At 45.6% G+C, this 27,797-nt stretch overlaps 1 protein-coding gene across 1 annotated transcript in view; it reads left to right on the top strand.

The window, feature by feature from the left end:
* lrrc49 (leucine rich repeat containing 49) overlaps positions 1 to 27,797 on the top strand; it is a gene marked incomplete at both ends in the record, with an annotated part of 262,827 nt that overhangs the window by 165,311 nt on the left and 69,719 nt on the right. The window contains one exon of the mRNA XM_084337119.1: positions 9,023 to 9,118. Within this exon, the coding sequence (XP_084193245.1) occupies positions 9,023 to 9,118 (96 nt within the window). The remainder of the gene's footprint in view (positions 1 to 9,022; positions 9,119 to 27,797) is intronic.

Below are 27,797 nucleotides of genomic sequence, written 5' to 3' on the forward strand. Positions count from 1 at the left end.
GTGGTGTCAGGAGAACTGCCTCTCCCTGAACGTCAGCAAAACAAAAGAGATGATTGTGGACTTCAGGAGGTCGGGGGTCAAGGACTACAGCCCCCTCAGCATCGACGGGGCACCGGTTGAGAGAGTGAACAGTTTCAAGTACCTCGGAGCCCACATATCCGAGGACTTGACATGGACCACACACATTGACAGTGTTGTGAAGAAGGCACGACAACGCCTCTACTTCCTCAGGCGCCTAAGGAAGTTCCAAGTCAGTCAGAAGATCCTTAGGAACTTCTACTCATGTACAATAGAGAGCATCCTGACTGGCAACATCACCTCCTGGTTTGGGAATAGCACTGCACAAGACCGTAGCAGACTACAAAGAGTGACACGTTCAGCCGAACGCACAATTGGAGGGGGGCTTCCCACCCTCCAGAACATTTACAACAAGCGGTGCAGGGGGAAGGCGAAGAGAATCATCAAGGACTCCAGCCACCCAAACAACTGCCTCTTTGAACTGCTGCGGTCAGGCAAGCGATACCGGAGTCTTAAGGCGAGCACAGAAAGACTCAGAAGAAGCTTCTATCCCCAGGCCATCAGGCTGCTAAACGAACAATAAACACTATGCAACAACCATCAAATGCACACAGCACGCACACCCACACGCACACACTCACTTAAACAAACAACACACTGCAGCACCCACTCTCCACACTTTAGAGCACACAAACACACTTTATATTTATTGATAAAGGATTTGCACTACAACTCATACACCTACTGTAAATTGTACCTAAATTGCACCTCATCCCATTTCTGCCTTGCACTATATAGTATTGTATATTAGTACACTGCATAGTATTGTATATTATATGGTAACTCAGTTACGTCTATTCTGCATCGAACATTGTACATATGTCTATACTGAACACTGTGACCTCATTTTTTACTTCTAATTTACATGCTATACTATGTTATTTTATTTCATACTTATCTTGTCTTGCACAGTCTCTGGAGCGTAACAGTAAGAAGCATTTTGTATAAAAGTATTCTGTACTTCTGTATGACAACTATTAAAGAAACTTGAACTTGAAACTTGAACACATGTAAGATACAACAATCAACCACAAGATCAAGGATATGGAGGGAGTTTGGGTGGAAAAACATAATTAGATTATTTCTAACACCAGAAATACAGGGCAATTACACACCAGCACAGAAACCGTGTTGGAGAAAATGTGGACAAGAAGTAGCGAACCACATACACATATTCTGGGGATGTCAGAAAATAAGAAACTATTGGGAAGAGATAGGAGAGATAATAAATGAAATAGTAGGATATGAAATACCCCAGACAGGTCTAGTACTCTAGGGAACTTGTCACAGAAAGACATTCAGGGAGAAGACAAATATTTGATTAAGATACTATTAGTAGCAGCCAAGAAAGCACTGACTAAGCTGTGGTACAGGGTAGAAGCACCGACGAAGGAACAATGGACAGAGATAATAGAGGGGATACAGGAAATGGAGAGAATCACGCATATGCTGAGACTGCAAGAGGAGAAATCTGAGTCAAAATGGGAAAAGTGGGAGGAATATAGGAGGAAAAGGAACGACATCACAGAAGGATGAAAAGGAAACAAGAAAATAAATTGAAATGTAAATAAAAAATGTAAAGATAGAAATGACCAATGAACCCATGTCACACCCTGACTTTTATTTCAGTTTTATTTTTGATATTATAATTTTTTCTTTATTGTTTATGTCTGTTTAATAGTATTGTCAATTTTGTCTGTGTATTTTGTACCTGTATGTTTGTAAATCAAAAATGAAAATAAAAAATGTAGTAAAAAAAAAAAAAAAAATCATTTTGCAGCAATTTTTTCTAACACATTGGTCGCCAAAAACGGCTTACAACATGTTTGCCCGCCATGCGTTGAACGCCAAGAACGGCGAAGGCCATTTCTTAAATCAATATTAAATTTTTTCGCCATGGCATTCATAATTCATCCAGCCAACCTCCGGGACTGCAGCGGGACTCTGAATGAGATTGCAATGCCTCAATACCGCCGCCTGGTGGATGGTCGGGCAAGTTACACTCTCTGCAAAACCGGAAGTTGTGATCGGTGCGTTGAGGAAATCCCTCCGGCAGTAATACCTTGCTACGGGACTACAGACAAACACTGGCGTGCATTTGGATCGCTTCCATAACGCAATAATCAATATGATTTCGGCGTTTATTGCGCCATACAAACCGGAAATGGATCTAGGCGATCGGCGTCAAATAATTGGGATCTTTTTCTTCCAGTCTCATCGGCGAACGGTAAGAGGACAGTAATGTTATTTTCAGCCCGATTGTGCGTTTCTTTGTTTGCAAACAGTCTGATCAATATATCAACCCATACTACATTACTTACTTACTTACTTACTGACGATAAAGGAATTATAGACGACCCCCGCCCTCCCTTTCCTCCACGCATGATGAAGCATAATGTATACCGATCATATACATTTGAATTTTTTAATATAGCTTGTTTGTTTGTTTGTTTGTTTGTTTATTAACACAGTTAAACAGAAGTAAAAACAATACATAATAAGTTATAACGATTGTGAAGGAGAAGTTAGAAGCCTAGAGGCTTATCAAGAACAAGTACAATGGCTGGCAGTCAATGTGTTAAGGAGGTCTTGAAGGTAAACCTGGAAGCAAGTAGCTTTATATTTGCAGGTAGTCTGTTCCATAAAATTGCTGCAGAATATGAAAAGGTACATTTGCCCATTAAAGTTTTAAATTTGAAGGGTACGATGTTGGTGGAGCTTCCTCTGGTGGAGTAGCCGTGTACATCACTGACTTTACAAAACTAGTCAGTGAGGTAGCGTGGAGCCTCCTGTTTAAAAATCCTGTGGACCATACAGGTGGTTCCAATTTGTAAAAGTGGTGACATACATACTATATAAAATTATAGACCTATATCATTGCTACCTCAATTCTTAAAGATACTCGAAAAATTCTTTGTAAACAGACTTGATGGCTTTATTGAAAAATATGGGTTATTGATTGACCATCAATATGGTTTTAGGAGCAATAGATCAACATCTTTAGCAGTGATAGATTTAGTGGAAAATATATCAACAGCGATTAATGAAAAACAACCCTCAATAGGTGTATTTATTGACTTACCTAAAGCCTTTGACACAATTGATCATTCCCTGCTTTAAAAAAAATGGAACGGTATGGAATAAGAGGTGTCACTCATCATTGGTTAAGAAGTTATTTAAATAATAGGTTTCAATATGTAAACATTAATAATACAGAATCACATCTTAGAAGAGTAACTTGTGGTGTTCCACAGGGTTCCATATTAGGGCCTAAGTTATTTATACTTTATTTAAATGACATTTTTACAGTATTGAATATTTAAAAAATTGTTACGTTCGCTGATGGAACTAATTTACTTTGTTCAGAGGAGAACATGAAAGAATGATTGAAAACAGTAGAAAGGGAATTGATAAAGTTAAAGAAATGGTTTGATAGGAATAAGTTCTCTCTTAATGAAAACAAAACTACATTTATGTTATTTGGAGGTGTTCCTACCGACTGTGAAATTAAACTGAATTTAAATGGAACTGAAATTGAAAGAGTATATGAAACAAAATTCTTAGGTATGATTATAGATCACAAACTCTGTTGGAAGCCACATACAATATATCAAAGGTAAATTAGCCAAATCTGTTGGCATTCTGTACAAAACAAGGGAGCTCTTGAATCAGAAATGTTTGCATATATTGTATTTTTCACTTTTACTGTACATGTCATATTGTGTTGAGGTCTGGGGGAATATAAAACAAATATAGATCCTATTATTAAACTACAGAAAAGAGCTATTAAGACTTCCGGTTCCGTTCCACAGCGCATGGCTGGCTGATTTTTCGGTGCTCGGCAACCAGGCCACATTATCCCTGAATACGTTTTATTTTTTATACCATTTGAATTATGTCTAAACATACGCAGAGCAAGTTGGGAACCCTGAACGACGTGGATAAGGATCTCATCAGGTCGATATTCCGAGAGGAAACGGCTAAGCTTCCTCTAACTTAACAGATAGCTTAGCTTATCTTGGCTAAGCTATCCATTCGCAGGCGCTAGGCGTGGACGGTATGGTCTAAAATGTATATCACGGTATAATTTGAAGCATAGACGGTAAAGGTATATATCACGGTATCAGTGTTTCCGTTAGAATACATTTTTTTGCCTGATAGGCAGGCTATATAAAGAATGACATCCTCAAGGCATGTAGATTTATAATATTTTAACTTAAAACTAGGCTACTTTTGCGTATAAAGTCATTATATTCCAAATAAAATAAGTCCCGAGTCGAGACTCCGTGCTGCTCCCATTGCAAACAGCGGGGCTGGATTTTGCTAGAAGCATATGTAGCTGCAGAGCCGCAGAGCCAGTGGCTCTTTCAGGTCGTTCAGCCGTTTGGTGGGGGGGCGCTGTTGAGCGGACCTGTGACCAGACCTGAAAGAGCCACTGGCTCTGCAGCTGCATGCTATTTCGCAAATCCACTGCTGCAGCCGTCCTCCCGTCGTTATCATAACACTACACACATATCATAATGTTTACAGCAAACTGTAGTTGATCACCAGGTATGTTTTATTAACGTAGAATAATTCATATAAGAAAAACGATAGGTAAGATCTCTTACCTTTCTCCACTGGTTAAAAATGCCAGGAACTGAAATTGAAACTTGCTGTGCGCCGCGGTGATATGTGTTTATTATGAAATGACAATTGCGTGTTGACACGCCCAGTGCGCCCACTGCGCGAAGCCTCCTAAATAACTTTTTCCAGTTTGCACATATCTATTATCTATGACTAATTCGATCTATTTTTAGGGGCAAATGCGATTGAAATAGTTGCGCTGTGGTTACATGACGTCATTGCTATTTTAGAGATGCACTACCGGTTACACGGTATAGTCAAAATCCATACCGTAGAGCAAATTCATACCGTTTATACCGTATACCGTTTATACCGTCCACCCCTAGCAGGCGCTATGGATCTGGCACGAGAGCGTGCTGTGGAGGTGTATCTGCTATTCCCAGCAACGCTAAAGGTGAAGATAGGACGGGGAGAGGTATCGTTCAAGTCACCATCCGAGGCGGAGGACTACATTAGAAGAAGCAGCACGGTCGCTTCAAAAGCATATGACGTTTCTGGTTAACCCCGATCAGACTGGCTTTATAAGAGGCCGACTGGTCACGGATAATATCAGACGGTTACTACACATGATTGACGCCAGTAAGGATGTTGCAACCCCTACGGCCATCATGTCCTTAGACGCGATGAAGGCCTTTGACAGACTGGAGTGGTCGTATTTATGGGCAGTACCAGGAAGGATGGGATTGGGCGAGGGTTTCATTCACATGATCAAAGTTCTCTACACAGGCCCATCTGCCATGATCTTGACAGGGAAGCTTTGCTCACCACTATTCGCTGTTTTGCGCTCTTCTAGACAGGGTTGTCCTCTTAGCCCAGGACTCTTTGCTCTTTCACTCGAACCCCTAGCACAGTACATAAGGCAATCCCGGGTTATATCCCCTGTGTCAATTAAGGGCACACATCACCATATCAGCTTATTCGCCGTCTCTCTGCCCTACCTTCTCCAAGTAATAGATGACTTTGGCAGCCTATCTGGATTTAAGATCAACTGGCCAAAATCAGCCTTCCTTCCACTCAACGAGGCTGCGAAGGCAACCCTCCTTCCAGCAAATATTCTCATGGTAGATCACTTTAAATGCCTTGGGGTTGAAATATTCCCGACTGTTAACCAGACAGTAAAGTATAACTACTCCAGCTTGGGTGACAGGATTACGAAGGATTTTGACAGGTGGTCCAAATTAAAGAACTCATTACAGGCCCGCGCCTCAATAATTAAGATGAATTTCTTACCTAGAATTAATTTGATCAGCTCCATGCTTCCGTTGTCTCCTCCTGTTGGTTACTGGCAAAAACTGCACTCTGCTGCATATACATTCGTCTGGAATAACAAACGCCCACGCTTAAAGAGAACCACTGCACAGAGGAGTAAATTGGACGGGGGTTTGGCATTTCTGGACTTCAAGTATTATTTCCAAGCATACTCTCTAAGACCTCTTATCACTCGGTTTGACGCTCAAGCGGCTGTTTCCTGGCGTCCATTGGAAGAGGAGATGGTGTCCCCACACAGACTTCAAGATGTCGTGTATACCAACATCTCAATTAAACAATGCAAATTACGATTTGGCCCTCTGATCACACATGTGATCCAGATTTGGCGTGACACCCAGAGAACTCCCACTAACCGCCATAAATGGCACACGCACTCCCCACTGTTCAATAACAATTGGCTCCTTATTGGACAACGACCCATTAGATTCCCCAGATGGGAGGGGAAATGTATCCATGTATTGAGGGATATTTTCAACGACTCTGGTATCCGGTCTTTTCAGGACCTATCCAACGAATTTGATCTCCCCGGTAGCTCCTTTTTCTTTTATTTACAAATGAGGGCAGCTTTAAAGGCTCACGGAGTCCCATGGGACGCTCCACTAGAACGACACCGGTTTCACAAATTATTTTATGACAGAGAGACATTGAGAGGCTTCGTCTCTGACTTTTATCGGCACTTACTTACGGCCTCATATAAAGACCTACCCTTAGATACGATTTGGAGAAAGGATATCCCTGAGTTGGATATAGATTTTGATTGGGATGCGGTATGGGAAAATATTAGGGTATCATCACGCAACCCAGATCACCAACAGATCCATCAAAACTTTGTTCATAGGACTTATTTGACCCCCAGGCGATTGAACCTAATGGGTCTCAGGCCTGACTCTCGATGTACCTTGTGTCCAGACGGTGCCATTGGAACATATATGCATATGTACTGGGAATGCCCTCCTGTTGAGATCTTCTGGGAAAATGTCACCACTCAGTTATCAGAGATTTTCTCTCTAACCATACCGGCCTTGCCTTCTGTTTTGTTGTTAAATGATGTTTCTCAATTGCCGACCTCTGTACAAGTAAGGAGACTCATTTTGGCTGGTCTGACGGCTGCCAAAAAACTGATTGCCTCACGCTGGATACAACCAGATAAGTTATGTCCGAAGGTATGGATTCTCACCTATCTTGATGTTATTTATTTGGTGTTAATGAAGCCAATATCGCGGTCTGGTGGGCTGTGGTGGAAAAACTAAAAGAACGCATATGACTCTGGAAATTGAGTACTGAAGAAACGCTATGTGGATGTCTCACGTTGGGGTCCTGGGGCGAGAGGGGGGGGGGGGGGGGGGGGACGAGTGGATTTTCATGTATGTTGGAGGTTATGATATTTTTTGTTTTTTTGTTTTATTTATTATTTTTCATTCAAGGTTGATCCTATGTATATTTTCTGTCCCCCTTCTGATCTGGGTCTGGTGATCGTGGGCTCTGGCTTGGGGGGGCCGCGGTTCGGGGTCTCTGCGGGTCGAGGCACTAAAGAGGCGTGGTGCTTTGGCTCGCGGGGGGGCCGGACTGGGGGTCCTCCGGGATGGGGCATGCGGTTGCCGGGCCTGGAGGTGAAGGGGATTCGGTAGGCAATTTGTATAGTATATATTTTATCTAATTTAGTATACTTTTGCTTGATGACAACCTTTTTGTCTAATCAGTGTTGTGTTAGTTTATGTTCTTGGATGTCTTTTATGTATTATTGTTATTATTGTGTTGTGAGTTGTGTTTCATGTTTGAAAATGGAAAATAAAAAGATTTGGTAAAAAAAAAAAAAAAGGGCTATTAAAATAATAAACAAAGCTAGTTACCTTGAATCGACAAATCCATTATTCATAAAGTCCTGCACATAAACATTTGTAGATATGGTGTACATAAAAACGTTGGACACATTTTTTCATGCTAAGAGCAAAAGCCAGTTTGTATTCAATGTCAATGCCAAGAGAAGGAAAGTATAATTTAAGAGGGTTATGTATTCTTAAAACATGTAAAAAAAAAAGTAAGAACTAATGTAAAGGCTAGATGTGTTTACATTTTGGGAGTTAAACTATGGAATAGCCTTAGTGACGGGTTGAAGTTGTGTACTTCTCAGGGGAGATTTAAAAAAGCCTTCAAAAGTAAAATAATTCAGAGTACAGTTTTGAGTAAAACATATTTTTTTTCTTTTTTTCTCTTATCTTGCAGCATATTTTAAGGTTTTTTAATATTAAAATATATTTAGTTTTAAAGAATTGTAAAGGATAGGCAAAAAATAAGCATGTGCTTCAGCCTATTCTTTTTTTCAGTCATTGAGTTGGGATTTTGTGTGTGAACTTACTTTGAATATGTAAATGTTTGATCTTTTCTTTTTGTAACTCCACACAAGTGTGTTTTTGATTTGTTGTAAACAAAGACCGAAATAAACGATTCATTCATTAATTAATTAATTAATTAATTCATACACAGTTTAATTTGAGAGACCCTCTCCTCCACTCTCGAGGAAACGGCTACATCTCCAACCATCATCTTAAAACTGGGGGACTTTTTTTGATAAAAATTTGATGCAAATAAAATGGTTTTACCCAGATGAAGTGATAGTTTATTATCTAAGAGCCATATGCTGACACCGTGTAGCTCACTGCTCAACGTCCTTTCCACCTCACCCTTGTCTTTGTCTCTGCACCAGTGGTGATCCCAGGGGTCCTTGAGAGAGAATTCAGCAGGGTCCTGCTGCATAATGACTACTGTAGTTACATTTATTTTTTATTTTTGTTAGTTATTTCATCCTGTAGAAGTTGATATCACAATGACAGCATGACTATTCTGATCGTACAGTAGGTTTCACTCCGTAATCTACACACCTACAGTACAGGACAAGACAGTTTTGGAATTATGAAGGAAATCATCTCTAACAACAGAAGTTTTGTTGCTGGGGTCAGAAGCAGGTAGAGGGACACATGGGAAATGTTTCAGGGTTGTTTTTTTAAGTATTTTGTTTGTTTGTTTCCCCCCCCCCCCCCCCCTTTCTCAGGCGGGTGAGTCCAGTTTCGGGACCAGACCGACCAACAGGGGCCAGTGAGAACAGACTCCGTGTCAACAGTCGCCCAAACAGCCCACGAGACCCCAAGTAAAACAGCACAAGCACACACACACACACACACACACACACACACACACACACACACACACACACACACACACACACACACACACACACACACATACACATACACATACACATACACATACACATACACATACACATACACACACATACACATGCACGCACATACACACATACACACACACACATATACACACACACACACACACACACATACCAACAAACACACGTACACAATTACACACACATACACACAGGTTGCATATGCAAGTGCGCATATGCATGAGACTTTCAGACACATTTGAAGTACAAGCATATTGTTATAGCGCATTTTATGAAAGGGAATATTGTGTGTTTATCATATTGGCAACTTTTTATACAATTTCTTACATTTACATTTACATTTAGTCATTTAGCTGATGCTTTTATCCAAAGCGACTTACAAGTTCTGTACAACAAGTCAGCAGAAAGGGTATAACTCTGGCAGCTAAGAGTAAGTAAAATTGTTCATCAGACAGTGTCGAACTTGAGTGTTATAGAGTATAGTAGTATAGACATTAGCATAGTAGGTAGTAATATAGGCAAGGTAGATTACTTAGTAGAAAAGTGAATAATAGTAAAGGACAGTATGAAGGTTTTTATTCAAGCAACATTAGTTTAATCTCTCCCTATATGATCCTCTCTAGTTCCAAGCACAATGTGGATTTAGTTAGATTCTCCCAAAGTTCTGTCCATATCTGTCTGATAGATCAAGAGACTTCTTTGACCTCTCACCTCTTCTGTGCACCAGATCAAATTCATGAACCTCTTTTACACATGTTGGACCGGTGGCTTCCTGTCTCGAGGGCCTCTGCTCCAGACATTTTAGTTGATGTTGTTGTGATCATAGAGTTAAGTGTGAGAGCACATCAGACAGCCAGCTGCATTGCTCCAGTGCTGTGGTCGTTAGTTTCTATAGTTCCAGTTGGAGCCTAATGGGAGAGCAGTGATGGACGTTCTCTCTTGGAGCAACCGTGAACTGGGTCTGGCTGCGTTATGGGGGTGGGGGACTCAGATGAAATCTGTGTCTAGGACTGTAAATGGTTCAAAGACGGCCTATATGCTTCCTGTATGTGTGGCAAGTATGGAGAATGCATTTGATCTTGAAACTCTTGGGAATTATGATGGTGGTGGTGATGTTGGTAGTAGTGGTGGTGGTGGTGGTGATGGTGGTAGTAGTGGTGGTGGTGGTGGTGGTGGTGGTGGTGGTGGTGGTGGTGGTGGTGGTGGTGTATTGCACAAACAAAATGCAATAGCTGTTTTGAATAGAATTGATGAATTCATTTAATTGAATGCTGCTACTACAACAGTACAGCCCAGGATACCTGATGGTAACAGGTCTCCTCCCTGCTGAGAGTGTAAGACAGGGGGCAGATGTGATTTATGTCGCTGAGAATCAACACCCCTGACCTCTCTCTCCCATGACATATGGATTAGGAATGCCTGCGTGGGTGTGAAAGCTCCATGAAATTCACAATAACAGAATGAAAAAGGATTTTCTTTCAGAGAAGTGATAACCTTTGGTCTGGTACAGTTCATCCTTAATCCTTTCTCAGAGAGAGAGAATGAGGGATTTCCCATAATATACTGGTCAGTGGCGAGCTCTGGGGTTCCTAGCTACGAGGTCAGTGTAAAGAAACTGGAGATGTTGAACAATGTGAACATTTTGTTTTCCAGGCCTGGAAAAGTTAAACTTTACATATCCAAAACATTTAGAAAGTGTCACTGGTACATATGGAACCCACACCCAAGTCAGGTGTTCACAAGATCGTATTCCTTATGTTGATGTTCATTGACAGCGAAGTACAAAAGGTTTTGGCCTACTATCAGGTCCTTCATCAGTGCATGATGATGATACTTGTGTATTATTGCTTAATTTAGTCACATAGACTACAGAGTAATAAACCAGACACATCTGGAAGTTGTGTACATCCCTAGTAGGAAACCCATAGCTTTGGACTTGGCCCCCACATCTGGATGTGTTCTGGGGCAGCTGAGGAGAGTGGGTGGACCCCCTGGTGTGGAGGTTGTTTCTGAGAGACGGCCTTGAGGCTGCCCTGTGCTCTGGCCCCTCGTCACTAACTCTGCTGCTGTATGGGAACCACAGCTACCAGAGGCTTAGGGCCATTATGTCAGGATCTACACTACAGTATGCTTATATACAGCGAGGGCTCTGGGAGCGACTGACCTTCCATGTTACACATAACACAAAAGCAGCGTGAGATTGAGCACATCTTCTGCTTTGTGTTACAGCAGTGACTCTCACATTTTTCACTTCATTGCACCTACAAAACATGGGTGTCTATTCACGACCCCCACAGCAGGGTTAGGTAAATACACAAGTCACAACATGTAAATAAGACAGTTTGAGTTGTTGGAAAGTGTATTTCATTACTTTTGACGGTAGGCTAATGGTCCATATGCACTTCCAATTGTTGTGTAATATGCTTCCAATCTAGCTAGTATAGAGATGAGAAGGGTATTTATCTTCTTGTCTGACTCTGGGTAAGACGGCAAATAAGCTAATTTCCCCAAAAGTTGAAAGAAGCTTCTCTGGAATGTAAAATATCAACTTTATCAAGTTCAAGTTTCTCAAGTTTCTTTAATAGTTGTCATACAGAAGTACAGAATACTTTTATACAAAATGCTTCTTTCTGTTACGCTCCAGAGACTGTGCTAGACAAAAGATAAGTATAAAATAAAATAAAATAAAATAAAATAGTATAGCATGTAAAAATAGAAGTAAAAATAGAAGTCACGTACGTAGACACAGTGTTCAGTATATACATATGTACAATGTTCGATGCAGAATAGAGTAACTGAGTTACCGTACAATATACAATATACTATGCAATATACTAATATACAATACTATATAGTGCAAAGCAGAAATGGGATGAGGTACAATTTACAGTAAGGTGTACTGAGGTATGGGTTGTAGTGCAAATCCTTTACCAATAAATATAAAGTGTGTCTAGGTGTTCTAAAGTGTGGAGAGTGGGTGCTGCAGTGTGTTGTTTGTTTGAAGTGAGTGTGTGCGTATGGATGTGTGTGTTGTGTGTGTTGTGTTGTGAGTGCATTTGATGGTTGTTGCATAGTGTTATTGTTCGTTGAGCAACCTGATGGCCTGGGGATAGAAGCTTCTTCTGCGTCTTTCTGTGTTTGCCATGAGACTCTGGTATCGCTTGCCTGACCGCAGCAGTTCAAAGAGGCAGTTGTTTGGGTGGCTGGAGTCCTTAATAATTCTCTTAGCCTTACCCCTGCACCGCTTGTTGTAAATGTCTTGGATAGTGGGAAGCCCCCCTCCAATTGTGCGTTCGGCTGAACGTGCCACTCTCTGTAGTCTGCTTCGGTCTTGTGCGGTGCTATTCCCAAACCAGGAGGTGATATTGCCAGTCAGGATGCTCTCTATTGTACATGAGTAGAAGTTCTTAAGGATCTTCTGACTGACTTGGAACTTCCTTAGGCGCCTGAGGAACCTTCTTCACAACACTGTCAATGTGTGTGGTCCATGTCAAGTCCTCGGATATGTGGGCTCCAAGGTACTTAAAACTGTTCACTCTCTCAACTGGTGCCCCGTCGATGCTGAGGGGGCTGTAGTCCCTGACCCCCGACCTCCTGAAGTCCACAATCATCTCTTTTGTTTTGCTGACGTTCAGGGAGAGGCAGTTCTCCTGACACCACTGTGACAGATGCTCTACCTCTTCCAGGTAGGCCCTCTCGTCGTTGGCAGAGATCAGGCCCACCACTACTGTGTCATCAGCAAATTTGATGATTGTGTTGTTGTTCCGCTGTGCCACACAGTCATATGTGTACAGGGAGTAGAGGAGGGGGCTCAGAACACAGCCCTGGGGAGCCCCTATGTTGAGCGTGATGGATGAGGAGGTGCAGTTGCCTGCTCTTACCACCTGGGGTCTGCCCGTCAGGAAGTCCAAGACCCACTTGCAGAGGTCATTTACATTTACATTTAGTCATTTAGCTGACGCTTTTATCCAAAGCGACTTACAAGTTCTGTATGACAAGCCATCAGGAAGGGCACAACTCTATCAGCTGAGTAACAATGTTCATCAAAGTGTTTGAGTGCTACAGTGTAGGTTAGTTTATTAGGACAAGTGCATGACAGTATGGTTAGTTAGGGTTAGATTTTTATTTTATATATATTTTTTATTTATTTATTTTTTTAATTCAGATAATGGTTGAAGAAGTGCGTCTTTAGTTGACGGCGAAAGATTGGACGTGTTTCGGCTGTCCTAACTGGGGTGGGTAGTTCATTCCACCATTGTGGGGCAAGGACTGAGAATAGGCGACTTCTCTTTGATGACCCTCCCGGAGCTTGGATAGGAGTAGGTCTGAGGCGGCCAGAAGATGCAGAGCGTAGGGGTCTTGAGGGTGTGTAGTTAGAGACCATTGACCGGAGGTAGGCGGGAGCAGTTCCCTTTGCCGCACGGTATGCTAGGTCGAGGGCCTTGAAGCGGATTCGTGCAGCAATGGGGAGCCAGTGCAGGTCCCTAAGAAGTGGGGTGACATGGCCCGACTTCGGTAGGTTTGAGATCAGGCGGGCCGCTGCGTTCTGAATGAGTTGAAGAGGCTTAGTGGCAGTGGCCGGGAGGCCAGCGAGCAGTGCGTTGCAGTAATCGAGGCGGGAGGAGTTGGGTGGCTTCTTTTGTCAGGAAGGGGCGGATCCTTCTGACGTTGCTCACGAGGAATCGGCAGGTTCTGGTTGTCGCTGCGATGTGAGCAGAGAAGTTCAACTGGTCGTCGAGGACAACACCAAGGTTCTTGGCGGTCGGGGACGCGGTCACAGCTGCATTCTCGACTGTGATGGAAAGGTCGGTCAGGGGGGAGGATTTGGCCGGCAGGTGGAGCAATTCTGTTTTGCTTAGGTTCAGTTTGAGGTGGTTGGTCGTCATCCAGGCGGAGATGTCGGACAGACAGGCCGAGATCCGCTCAGAGACGTGGATATCTGAGGGAGGGAAGGAGAGGAAGAGTTGAGTATCGTCGGCATAACAGTGGTAGGAGAAGCCATGAGACGTGATAATGTTACCCAGTGATTTAGTGTAGAGGGAGAAGAGAAGGGGTCCTAAAACTGAGCCCTGGGGGACACCCGTCCGCAGGGGGCGGGTGGCCGACAGGGTCCCTCTCCATGACACTTGGTAGGAGCGGTCATTGAGGTATGATGACAACCATGTCAGCGCAGAGCCAGCCACTCCCATTCCTGCGAGGGCCGCGAGGAGGATCTGGTGGTTGACTGTATCGAAGGCTGCAGATAGATCTAGGAGAATCAGGACAGAGGAGAGGCCTTTCGCTTTTGCTAAGTGAAGTGCCTCTGTGACCGCAATGAGGGCTGTCTCTGTGGAGTGACCAGTCCTGAAGCCTGACTGATTAGGGTCTAGGAGGTCATTCTGTAAGAGATAAGCAGTAAGTTGGTTGGATACAGCACGTTCAAGTGTTTTAGAAAGGAAGGAGAGAAGAGAGATAGGACGGTAATTGCCTATGACGGTAGGGTTCAGGGATGGTTTTTTTATGAGGGGCGTGACTCTGGCTTGTTTTAGGGAGGTGGGGACCACCCCGGAGTTGAGTGAGGAGTTGATGGTTGCAGTTAGGAATGGGAGGATGTCTGGTGCTATGGTCTGGAGGAGTGGGGAAGGTAGCCGGTCCAGCTGGCATGTAGTCGGACGGTTCGACGTTACCAGTGTCAGGGTCTCGGCTTCTGTAATGGGAGAGAAAGATGACAGAGTGAAGGATGAGGTTCTCAATTCAGCATTTGGAATGGGTGGGGGTTGGGAGAAGGAGCTGCGGATGTTCTCCACTTTTTCCTCAAAGAAGATCGCAAAGTCTTCGGCAGAGAAAGATGAGGGAGGGGGGGGTGGGGGGGGAGTGAGGAGGGAGGACATGGTAGCATGCAGTTTGCGAAGATTCTTGGCAGAGGCCTCGATCCTATGGTGAAAGAAAGAAGCTTTGGCATTAGTAATGGTTTTGGAGAATGTTAACAAGAGGTCCCTGAGCTTGGCTATGAGTTTGGAGGGGACTATGGTATTGAATGCTGAGCTGTAGTCGATGAACAGCATTCTCAGATAGTTCCCCTGCCTCTTGTCCAGGTGTGATGCTGCTGTGTGCAGCACATGGGCTATGGCGTCCTCCGTGGACCTGTTAGGGCGGTATGCAAATTGCAGGGGGTCCAGGTTGATGGGGAGGGAGGAACAGATGTAGCCCTTCACTAGATTCTCAAAGCACTTCATGGCTATGGAGGTGAGAGCTACAGGGCGGTAGTCGTTGAGGCAAGCGGGCATAGATTTTTTGGGTACAGGGATGATGGTGGACTTCTTCAGACAGGTGGGGATGACAGCCTGTTCTAAGGACAGGTTAAATATGTCAGTGAATACCGGGGCCAGTTGGTCGGCACAGACTTTTAGGACGCGGCCGGGGATGCCGTCCGGTCCTGCTGCCTTCCTGATATTCACTTTCTTAAAGGTCCTCCTCACCTCATGTTCTGTTATTCTGAACACTGAATCTCCCTCAGCAGACCCCCCCCCTCCCCATTGCTGAGTCATACACCTCATGACTCAGGGTAGAATGGCACATGCACACATGCACACATGCACACACATACAGTAGAAGGGCATGAACCTTGGCTGACCTAACACAATTACACTATGTGACGTACCTGGGTACGTGGGTTGGTCATTACCATTATTACTGTATTTATGACACCTTCTGAACATCAGGTTAGTATATTTAATGTGTTATGTTTTGTATATGATGTGTGTGTGTTGAACATGGGAGTTATTGCTGTCTCTTCTCTCCCTGTCAGGTGCTGCCCATCCCTACTGAAGAGTGCTGATTGCCTAATGAATAACAGCTGAGGGCAGTCACATCAAGAGGGATGGGTAGCCAAATACCTGACGACACACACACGTCTCGGCGCGCGTCATGGTGTCATTTTGCCAGTGACCAAGTGGAGTGAGGTGGCCTCTGGTTGCCACTGTTTGTGTAGTGATTATTACTTTGCTGGTTTATGCCAATTGCCACGGTATGTGGACTTTTGATTATGTGCTGCCTGCGTGGACCAAACCCTGTGGGGGGTAGGTATATTGTTGGCCATATTAGATTCGTCCTACACTGTGAACGATAGGTTATGTAGATAACCTAGTTATATTAGTATTGGCTAAGCGTCCCGCTCTGAGCCTTACGAGATACTCTATATCTCCTGTGATACCTAATGTATCTCCCACGAACAAAAAACACATGCACCCCACCTGTATGGGGCCCCGCCCCTTATGGTGGTACCACCCATATAACCATGACTCTGGTCATGAAACACCCTTCCTCGCCAAAAACCCGTCCCAGGAAAAGACCCCTCAAGAGGGAACTCAGGGCGCGCAGAGCGGGACGCTTAGCCAATACTAATATAACTAGGTTATCTACATAACCTATCGTTATATTTCGTATAGCATCGCGTCCCGCTCTGAGCCTTACGAGATAATGGGGAAGAGCGGGCGCGAGACCCGACAGATGTACCCCCTGAGGACCCGTAAGCCCACATCAAGGGGTGCGGGGAGCCCTGTCACCCCATCCTTCCTAACGAAGGGGGGGCGCAGTCAACTCCACCTGAATGCGAACAAGAGGGAGCCAGAACCCCTTGAACACACCGTACAGGCGGAACCACGTGTGACTCAACACACTGCGGCCCATACCCATACACTCCTGCTACCCGACCAAAGGACGGGAAGCAGGAAAGGCCACAGACCCCAGAACCGCCTGGGAGACAGAACCCCCGGTCATGTCCATGAGGTAAAACCTTACAAAGGGGCCCGGTGAGGACCATGAAGCTGCAGCACAGATGGCCTCCACCGAGGCCCCACCCAGGAGAGCGGCAGAGGCAGCCACCCCACGAGTGGAGTGCGCCCTGACGCCCCCAGGGGGATCCTGCCCAGCCAGCGTGTAGCAGAGGGTAACACCCTCGCACAACCAATGGGACAGGCGCTGCTCCGACAGTGCCTTACCAGCACGAGCCCCACCGTAACAGACAAAAAGCTGGTCGGTAACCCTGAAATCCTGAGTACGGCTGAGGTAAATCCCCAAGCACGGACTGGACATGACAGGTGAAGGCCCGCATCTAACTCACCAGTGTGAGGAGGAGGACGAAACGCCTGAACCACAATATCCCGGGAGCGGAAGGAACTCCGGATATTCTTAGGCACGAAAGCAGGATTAGGTCGCAGAGTGACACCGCAATCGGTCCGAAAAGACAGGCACTCTGGACGTACCGAGAGAGCACAGAGCTCACCTACGCGTTTAGCGGAAGTGACAGCCAGAAGGAACGCGGTCCTGAAGGACAGCTGTCCCAATGGCGCCCGCTCGAGCGGCTCAAACGGGGCCAAGGACAACCGACCGAGGACCAATTGAAGATCCCAAGTCGGAGCCAAGGAGTGTTGCACCGGCTTAACGCGTCGAGCGCCAAGCAGGAAACGCTACACAAGAGGGTGGCTGAACAAGACATCCCCTCAAACCCCTCATGATAGGAGGATATAGCTGCTGCATATACCCTCACCGTCGAAGCCGACAGTCTATCAAGGAGAGACTGGAGGTAACTAAGGACAGCAACCAGGGGGCAGGAGACTGAGTCCTGGCCCCCCGCCTTACACCACACTTGGAACATACGTCATCTGCCCGCGTAAGCGCGACAGTGGAGGGAGCATGCGCATTCCAGATGGTAACACCATCAGGATCAAGGACCTGCGCCCCTCAACGTACCCGTCCCAACAACTGACCTAACAGATGTATGGGGAAGAATCCCTGGCGGCACGGCATCGGTCCCAGACCTGCCTGGCCATGTCCAGACGCAATCCTCACCCGTCAGGATGAGGGCCGCCCCGCGACAGTACACCTGCACCCACATTCTCCCTGCCGGGGATGTGGGGAGCCCTTAGGCCGCGCAGATGGAGGACGCCCATAGCCAGCCGCCCGCCGCCTGGTGCAGACAGGGGGAGCGTACTCCTCCCTGTCTGTCGATACACGACACTGACGTCGTATCGTCCGTCCTGATCAACACCATTTGTGGACCAGAAGGACCGCTTTCAACACCAACACATTGAACGTAGCGCAGACCGGGCAGCATGGTTTGCCAGCTGCCCCCTACTGCGTTGGCCCGACGCGTCACCAGCGAGGGAGGCGTCGGTGAAAACGCGACGTGAGACAGCGCCGTAACCGTCCTAGGACGGAACCTCCCGAGCGTGTTGACAACACGCTCTGAGATGGATGCCCATAGCCCTCCAACCGTTGACTGGGAAGAGGAATACTCTACATCCAGTCTACAGCAACCCCAGGCTGGTAGAGACCTGCCTGGTACGAGACCTGACGATCCACCTTGACCGCGAAGGACCAGAACGTCATCAGGGCAGAACACTCCGTAACCCCGGATGACGCAGAGGCCCCAGTGCGGCCTCCACGCACTTGGTGAAGATGCGGGGAGCCAGAGAAAACCGAACGGCAGCCTCTGGTACTCATACGCTAACCCTGCAAGGAAGCGTAGGTAAGCCCTAGGATGGAAGATCGGGGATGCGCATACGCATCCTACAGGTCTATGGAGGAGAACCAGACCCCCACCTGACAGTGTTCAACAGGTAGGAGACGATCCAAAAAATGCTGAACCTTCCCATGGGACAGGTCCAGCCTGGGTCTTACACCCCTCCCTCCCGACTTCTCGGGCAGAGAACACCGGGAGGAGAACGCCACGACGATGGCTTGCTTCGTCCACAGAGATTGGATCTCGTCGACCAGAGCTGTCCCTGCTGGAGACCCCGACAACAGGGTCTGTACCAAACCTGAAAACGGGTGGGGTTGTGTAAACACAAGTCCCCGCCTCACCATTCTCTCCATCTACCTCGACATATGGTACTGCCGTAGTCATATGTGACGACACTCCCAACGCACCCGCCGTCACGTGGCGCAGGTCCGCCAGGAACTGTAGATAGTTGGCCCGGTCCCCCCCGCTGTGCGAAGACAACCCTGGAATCGTGCGAGGAGCGCGTTCCGTGTCGGAACACCTGACCCTGACACCACCCACGAGGCAATCGCACCCAAGGGGGAACCCCGACAGAAAAGGGCCTGTCTGATACGGGGGGCTTCCGATCAAAAAAGCCCCCCCACTGAACACCCCTCCAGAACATGCTGAAGGAGTTGTTCTGCAGCCGGACATGCAAGGTGTAAGGCCCCCATGGGTTCCTACACACCGTAGCCCTGCAGTGATATCACTACCACCCCAAACCATGTGAGCTGCGACCACTTGCCAATATTCCAGGAGTGGGAGCACCAACATGATACCTGGCCTGGCGAAGGCGAGGCCGGGGAAGCCCGCACTGTGTGCCTCAAAAGGTTTCGAGCCCCCCTGCTGACAACACTTAAGTTGACAGACGTAACACCAGGCTCAACCAACACAGTTCAAGGTGTGGGAGCCGCTTGACAGCACAACATTCTCACGGACAGACCCAGGCTCAGCCATCAACTGGGTGTCAGCCCCTGTCTCCATGAGAAGCGAAGAATGGGGCCGCATACGCTTCAAGAAGGTCCGCGGCCCGCAGCCAAAGGAACACACCCAGAGCCCCGCTTCTGAGGGTAACAGAAAGCGGACTGAGCGGGGAGCGGGCTGCTCGCGGCAAAATGACGACGGAGTGGTTTACCAACACCGAAATCACCCAAAATGGCCGATCCCTCGGCCGCCAAGACTGTCGGCCTCGCGATACCCTGTCGATTCTCCAACCAGGGCACCACTGGCGGGGGAAACATGGCCGCCTGTCGAGGGCCCCGTCATCGCCGCTGACGAGGCCGTGCTCTCTCTTCTTCTGGCTGCGCGGTGTGAGGCGGTGTAGGGCCTAGGACAATACCGCCCGCGCTCCAGCAGAAGACCAAAATCCCCTGCGGAGAGGGGAACCCTGAGCGGTTATAGCTTGCGGCTGGGTCAAAGCTAATAACGTCAACATCCTCGACGGAGTGGTTTACCAACACCGTGCGCGATGTGTCGACGTCGGCCGGCCCTCAAGGCCCCTCCACCAGACACCATTTCTGTAATAGAAAAAACACCAATTCGAACACAGTTCTAATCGTTGCCAATTCCATACCGTGGCGGTACAAGCCTTAACAGCCCACCAGCCACTCGCCAGGCCGACCCATGGTGTCGGCCGGGCGGGGCATTGTTTCAATATATCAAAAACAAAGGACTGACGTTAACATGGAGCACCAGTGGTGATTGCAAACAGCACCCTCCACTGTGGTGTGGACCATGAAAAGGTTAAATGAATAAAAGAGCTAAACCACAAAAACTGTAGAATGAGCAAACCCATACACACAAAGTTTAAGGGGAGACGGACCAGACCCGTCTTCATTCAAAATATTCACAACAGAACACCAGCCCTAGTTTAGCCCATTTACCAAAAAAGGTAAACAAAGCCCCCCCCCCCGCACTACTCCCCCAGTATACCGATTGACCGTCAGTATGAATGGTTTGAGAGGAGAGAAAGCTTGTAGCAAGACAGACCTTCTCATAGCAGAGTGACAAAATGAAACAATAGCCCCCTACACAGGGCCGCCCCAGGAGATGGGGGGCCTCGCGTCTAAAAACGCACAGGGCCTCACATTTCTCCCAAGCGGCCCTGCCCTTACACTACTGCAGCCTAACGCCAGGCAATGTGGAACCCAACACAACAATTGCCTGTGCACAGACACGCAACATGTTTACCATGTCGGCTGGACCCATAGCCCCACTACCCGACGCCAACCCAGATGGGAACACCGTTCAACAAACCCCGCCGGAACACAAGGTAATACCTGGCTAGAACCTAGCCACGACCTACCCCGTTGTCAACCCATTTACCCGAAAAAGGTAAATAGAACTCAAAACCCCACAACAGCTACCGACTGACCTTCATTGATGAACCGGGCAAGAGGCGGGAGAGTGACAACATCCCACGGCGGAGACATTAAAACAGCATAGCAATTAGCAGTAGTGATAGCATGCGGCAGTAGCGATAGCATGTTAGCATAGCTTTAGATGTTTTAGCAGCACGCCCAAGACAGCTTGGAAACCGTTCCCTGCAGAGAACGTTCACCAAACCATCTTGCCCCTGGCGCCAACACACAACAAGGTTGTGTTAACAACACAAACCAGCATTACTAACACTAATACCCATGCCTGAAGACACAGGGCCTACCTGAGTACAAGCTGGCCCGACAGCCAGCCTTGTACAGCTGAACCTCGATGTGCAGTCATCAAACGAGGAACATCACAGGCCCGTCGTGTCGCCGAAAACATGCGTCGAAGATGCCAGGGGCCAGCAACCTCCGGTAAGCTTCCAACATTATTAATCTTCCTTAATCTTTTCATTCCGCTAGCTCGTATGGTGCAAGCATCCAGTACGCTGGGACGAAAATAGAGGAAGGGTGTTTCATGACCAGAGTCATGGTTATATGGGTGGTACCACCATAAGGGGCGGGGCCCCATACAGGTGGGGTGCATGTGTTTTTTGTTCGTGGGAGATACATTAGGTATCACAGGAGATATAGAGTATCTCGTAAGGCTCAGAGCGGGACGCGATGCTATACGAAATATAACTGCATGGTTAGAGTGGTGTTCCTTCGGTCCCAGATTGCCAACCACGTGGCATGTGGTTGTGTGGTTCGGGTTTGCCTTGCTTATTATTGTTCTTCACCTTGTTTGTTCTCCCCTTACCCTTTTCCTTTGTGTGTGTTGTGGGTTGAAATCCCCACTGACAACATCCCTTTTCCCTTTGGGAAAAGGCCGTGGGTTGAAACCCCCACATTGCAATAAAACCCAATTTACCATTTGAAAACGTCTTTGTTTACTATCTGCCTACCCGGGACTGTTTTGAAAAGCATTTTTCTACTGAGGGGGTTGTTTCTGCTCATGTACCACCTGCCCAGTTACTATCTTATATGGTCGATAGACCTCTGTACATGACACACTACAACCTTTAGAGATTAATGTACATGCTTTGAGGTAATACGCTGTGCCCATGTTTCACTTTCTGGGTAGAGGGGCAGGGCAATAATTCAACATTGCCTAGCCCAAAACTGGAGATTTAATGAAAACAGGTACAGTAGGTACAGGCAGGCAGACAGGGAGTGCTCACTGGCTACTTTAACAGATAACAGGCAGACAGGGAGCGCTCACTGGCTACTCTAACAGATAACAGGCAGGAAACAATATAATGGCTATGGCTAGTGGTAGGGTCAGTAGAGGAGAAGTCGCCTATTCTCAGTCCTTGCCCCACAATGGTGGAATGAACTACCCACCCCAGTTAGGACAGCCGAAACACGTCCAATCTTTCGCCGTCGACTAAAGACTCACTTCTTCAACCATTATCTGAATTAAAAAAAAAAAAAAAAAAAAAAAAAATCTAACCCTAACTAACCATACTGTCATGCACTTGTCCTAATAAACTAACCTACACTGTAGCACTCAACACTTTGATGAACATTGTTACTCAGCTGATAGAGTTGTGCTCTTCCTGATGGCTTGTCGTACAGAACTTGTAAGTCGCTTTGGATAAAAGCGTCAGCTAAATGACTAAATGTAAAATGTAAATGTAGAGGAGGTGCTGGATGTCAAATCATTTGGATTATTGGATTATGCTATCTGTAAGATTTCTTTATCATTTTGGAATGAGGACCGTGTAAATGTGACCATGGACAATTACATGGAATAAGCACCTAATTTAATGATCAAGTCTAAATTGTCCTCAGTGACGCCCTGTCAGAGTCAGGACCATTTTGACTTCATCATTAACACATTGGTTGCCGGCCAGATATGGCGATTTATCGCTTGGATGCCATCACATTAATGAATGGGAGGACGAGCACATTTGCGAACGCATAAACTATATCTTAAATTATGGCTATGTGTCTAATACACCCGTCGCTTATAAATGACTTGCTTTTACATGTACAAAACGGATTGTTTTTTCATCAGTACATTTCCGGTTTATACCGTTTTGAATACGAGTATAGTTTCGGAAAGTTCTAGTAATTTCAGAGAATTTCCGGGAAAATAGCCATTTACTGGAATACACAAAACACGTTGTCATTTTCCGGCTGATTTATGAAACGTTTTCAAATAAACGCTAGATTATCGAGAGTATTTGTGTTGTTATGCACGATACAAAAGCGGGCTGAAAAATAATTTATTCATGCCGCGCTCAGCGCCTAATGCCACACACACACACACACACACACACACACACACACACACACACACACACACACACACACACACATACACACACACGTTGTGCAATCTGTGAAAAACAACTTTGATTAACCTAAAACTGGTAACATAGATTCCTTACCTCAGATCAGATGTTCTGCAAAAAGATGAATCCAATTCCTGATCGCCATTCCAAATATTGATCGCGTTTATTGATCCAACATTATAGTCCGAAACGCATGATCCAAACTGCTTCCAGCCTCGCCAGTGACTCTGATAACACGACACTGCTTGCCAGAGGTGGGGAAACCCTGGGGCGGAGTTTTTCTCTGATGTACTTTTTCACTCAATCCAATCCAATGATGTGGATTACCATCCGGGAGACGATAGGGGGCGGTATTTGCCCTTTTCGAGCTCAGAGCCATTCCCAATGATAATGTCAGGCTGGACGGATGGAAAATTAATGGATATCGCTAATAAAAGAAATAACGATTAAATAACGAGAAATCTCGTGATTGGCAACCAACGCATGGCGGCCAACAACGAGATCTCTCGTTGTTGGCACCCAATGTGTTAAATGACATGTTTATTCCTCAACTGTTCGTGGTCAAGTCTACACGGTCCTCATTCCAAAACGATCAGATATCACTATATCAAACAAATCTTTATTATTATTGTAATATACATTTCTTTCAAGTTTTCAATTCCATGTCTTTCCAAAGTGGTAGAGACAGTAGAGACCAAACGTCTGGGTGGTGGAAAACACAACAATGATGTCATCACTGGTTGCCACTAGAGGTCCATTTGTTGAAGAAAGAGATTGTTTGAAGGGCGTGAATGTTGACAATACGTTTTGGTACAGAGGGGTTTAAAAAAAATACCCTCTTTGTTTGTTACTGAGTGAAGTGATGGCAGAAACATTTGTTTTAGGGTGTAATTTTTAGGGTGAATTGTGGTGTGTGTGTGTATGTGCATGTGTGTGTTTGTACGTGCATGTGTGTGTGTCTTGAGGCTGAAAGTCAGGTCTTTTCTCCCCTTGAGAACATACGATTTATTTGATCTCCTTTCCCCTGAGAGGTGAAAGTAGAGAGTGAGAGGGAGGGGAGTGGTGGTCGGGTTTACTTAACCTGCAAACTTCAGACTGTTCTGACAGCACAATATTGATGTAACCCACAGCAGTGCCCACCTCTTTCTATTTATATATTAATTTAATACATGGTCGTCCCGGGACCCCAAGCACGGTGATGCACATACATCACAAGGGTTATCTTCATGCTAGAGAGAGAGAGAGAGGGAGAGAGAGAGAGATACCTAAATCTAAACACCGCCACACACCAAGACATACTTTAGTAAAAACCCATCAGTCTTCAATCAATCAATTTCACCATCTGCATCGCACTAAAGAACTGACCCCTGAACTCTTTGAGAGAAGTGGCGAAACACTTACTTCCACATAATGCGGGCCTATAGATAACCATTATGTTTTGTCACTGTCATGAAGATGGACAATATTTAGGGCCATGATTTTAAACCTTCCTGGTACTCCCTGTAATTGACTTTTTATTCATGTTTTTATCTATTACCTTTTTTTTTTGTGATACAAAAAAAAATATATTCCATGTGTAACAAGACACAACACAATACAGTAATAATAATAATAATAATAATAATAATAATACACAAGACATCACAGGACAGTACTTCAATAATAATAACAATAATGACAAGACAATTAAATTAAATTAAATTAATCAATAAAAAAGTATAATAATCATAATAATAATAATAATAATAATAATAATAATAATAACTTTATTTGTATAGCACCTTTCATACAGGGGATTGCAGTTCAAAGTGCTTTACATCAGTAAGAAATAAGACATACAATCTGTGTAAAACAAGCAGCAAGAGCAAAGCATAAAGTGGGATAAAATAATGCAGATATATTAATCAAATCATATCAGAACCTCACGTTCCAATAGGCTTCTTTAACTTCTGTAATCTGTTACAAAACATGATAAAGGTCATAGTGTGCACCCAGCGGATAGTGGGGCATAGAGATAAAAGTAAAAATAAGTAAAATAATAGCAAGGGTAAAATGAGCAGACATATAAAATCACAGTTTTTCACATTAGGATCTAGCATCCAAACAGGCCACCTTGTTTATGGTTTGATTCAGTTTTAGTAGAATAGAAAAGACATGAATGATGAAATGAGCACATAAAGTGCAGACATACTATAAAATCACAGTTTTTTACAGTGCAATAAAATAGTTCTGGATTACTGTTTAACAGTTCAAAGTCGTCTTCTTCTGTTTGGTATCCAGAGTTTAAAACCTGACAGTCTTCCCTCTTGTTTGATACCCACTTTGACCCTTCGAACCTCCCACTCAGGGCAAACCTCCCTCTCAGGTTTCCCTCTCTCACGGCGTGGTTCTCGGCCTGGGTCTTACACAGTTTTAAAGCCTGACAGTCTTTCTAGCTTGATACCCACATAGTTTAATACCCGACAGTTTCGAACCTGTAATAAAAGCAATAGACAAAGTAAAATAGTGCAGTGCAATCAAAATAATAATAAATAATAAAGACTGTAAAGCCTATAGTATAAATAATATAAAAAGAACAGGAACAAAATAGTGTATATACAGTATATACATCCATACAATTAGGCGAAGCTCAGCAGCTCAGAACACCATAGGAGAGACCACCCACTCCCGCCATCCAACCCAAGAAACAGGACTCCCGCATATCCCAGGTCCACTGCACATAGAGCTGAGCACCCCAAGCCCCCACCCGCCCCAGCCCCGATAGCCAGGCCCCCGGTCCAGGAGAACCCCAAGCCCAGCATCCCAGAGAGCCCGAGCACCACGCCTCAATGGCACTCCGACTCCTCGAGACCCCAAGCCCGGGTCCCCCACGGACCAGAAACAAGACCAACAAAACCACAGCAACCGAGGGCCCAAAAAGAACCCCACCCTATGCACAACACACAAGACCCCCCACTAAGCCAAACCCGCCCAAACGTGGGTACACATACACACTATGAAGTGAAACAGTGAAACATCCCGAGCCCCCATCCACCCCCATCCTGACCTATGAGGACCCCGAATCCAGCGCCCCAGTGAGTCAGAGCATCATGCCTCTTTAACACTCCGACCCCTCGAGACCCCGAACCAGGGGCCCCCACCAGCCCGAGACTGTGACCACCAAACCCACAACATTAAGGGCCCAAAACATCCCACCCCATATAGAAATAAAAATTGAATAGAATAAAAATAATACAAATACAATTATAAAAATAAAATTATATTTCAGAAGACGTTTCTAAAGGTTTCCCACTCCCACCCCCCACCCCAGGACCCCTCAGGACCAAGATCCCGACCTCGCTCTGCTGCTAAATCATGGATTTTACTCTCCCAGCTGCCGATGCCCACAGAGTAATGTTAGATTCTCTAACTCCAATTACCAGAGCCGTGGAGAACTAAATAAATTACATCTAGGAATGTTAAAGCCCAATTAATCAGTAAGTTTGTCAGGTTGTTTCGATCTCATAGCTACAGTATACGTTTTTGGGCTGCTGTAATTCCAGCAAAAAAAAAAATAAAAATAAAATTGCTGTATATTAGCCGGCAGCTGGGAGATATCATTCAGGAGTAGTGTAGTTGCGGATAGTGGTATTGTCAGGGCACATATGTCGGAAAGCTTAGTGGTTAGGGTTTTCCAAAATCGAGTGACCGGTGGACATTCCCAGAACATGTGCAGATAGGTGCCAGTGGCCCCCAGGGCGCACAGGGTGCATCGGGAGTCAGCCACAATACCCATCATACACAGTTTCCTAGGGGTGAGATATGTTCTATGAATATAATTACCGTAAAGTGTACTTGTTGATGATTGGGGTTACGGGGTGCCAGTGTAATATTAGTCATCATCCCAATCAAACTCAGGGTCCAGTTCTGGAATGTCCTCCCGCCAAATCATATCTAATGGGAGGTTCTTGTATCTGGACTTGAGTAAGAGTGTATAGAAATCTGAAACGAAGCCCCTTGAGGTTGTTCTGTCTCCGAAGAGTCCATGTAGTGGCTGACCCCACGGGGCCCCATGCGCCCTGAGCGCCGCCCTCAGTTGTAAATAAAAGAAAAAGGAGGCGCCGGGAAGGTCATAAAACTCTCAGGTCTTGAAACGCGCGAAGGCCGGTTTTATCATAAACATCCCCCAGAGTGTGGATTCCCTTCCTCTCCCATTGAGAGTTGTTATTGGGTTTATGCCCAATAAGTATTTGTTGGCTATGAAATATTGGGGAGTCGCAGTGCCACGGGCATTTGATGGTACAAGATCTCTGCGCATTACGCCATGTCTGAATCACATGGGAGATGATAGGACCAAATTGTAATTGGCATTTTCTAACCGAGGTGTTAGAATAGATTTG

The sequence above is a fragment of the Notolepis coatsorum genome, assembly GCF_963971535.1.
Source record: "Notolepis coatsorum genome assembly, chromosome: 20".
Lineage (NCBI taxonomy): Eukaryota > Metazoa > Chordata > Actinopteri > Aulopiformes > Paralepididae > Notolepis > Notolepis coatsorum.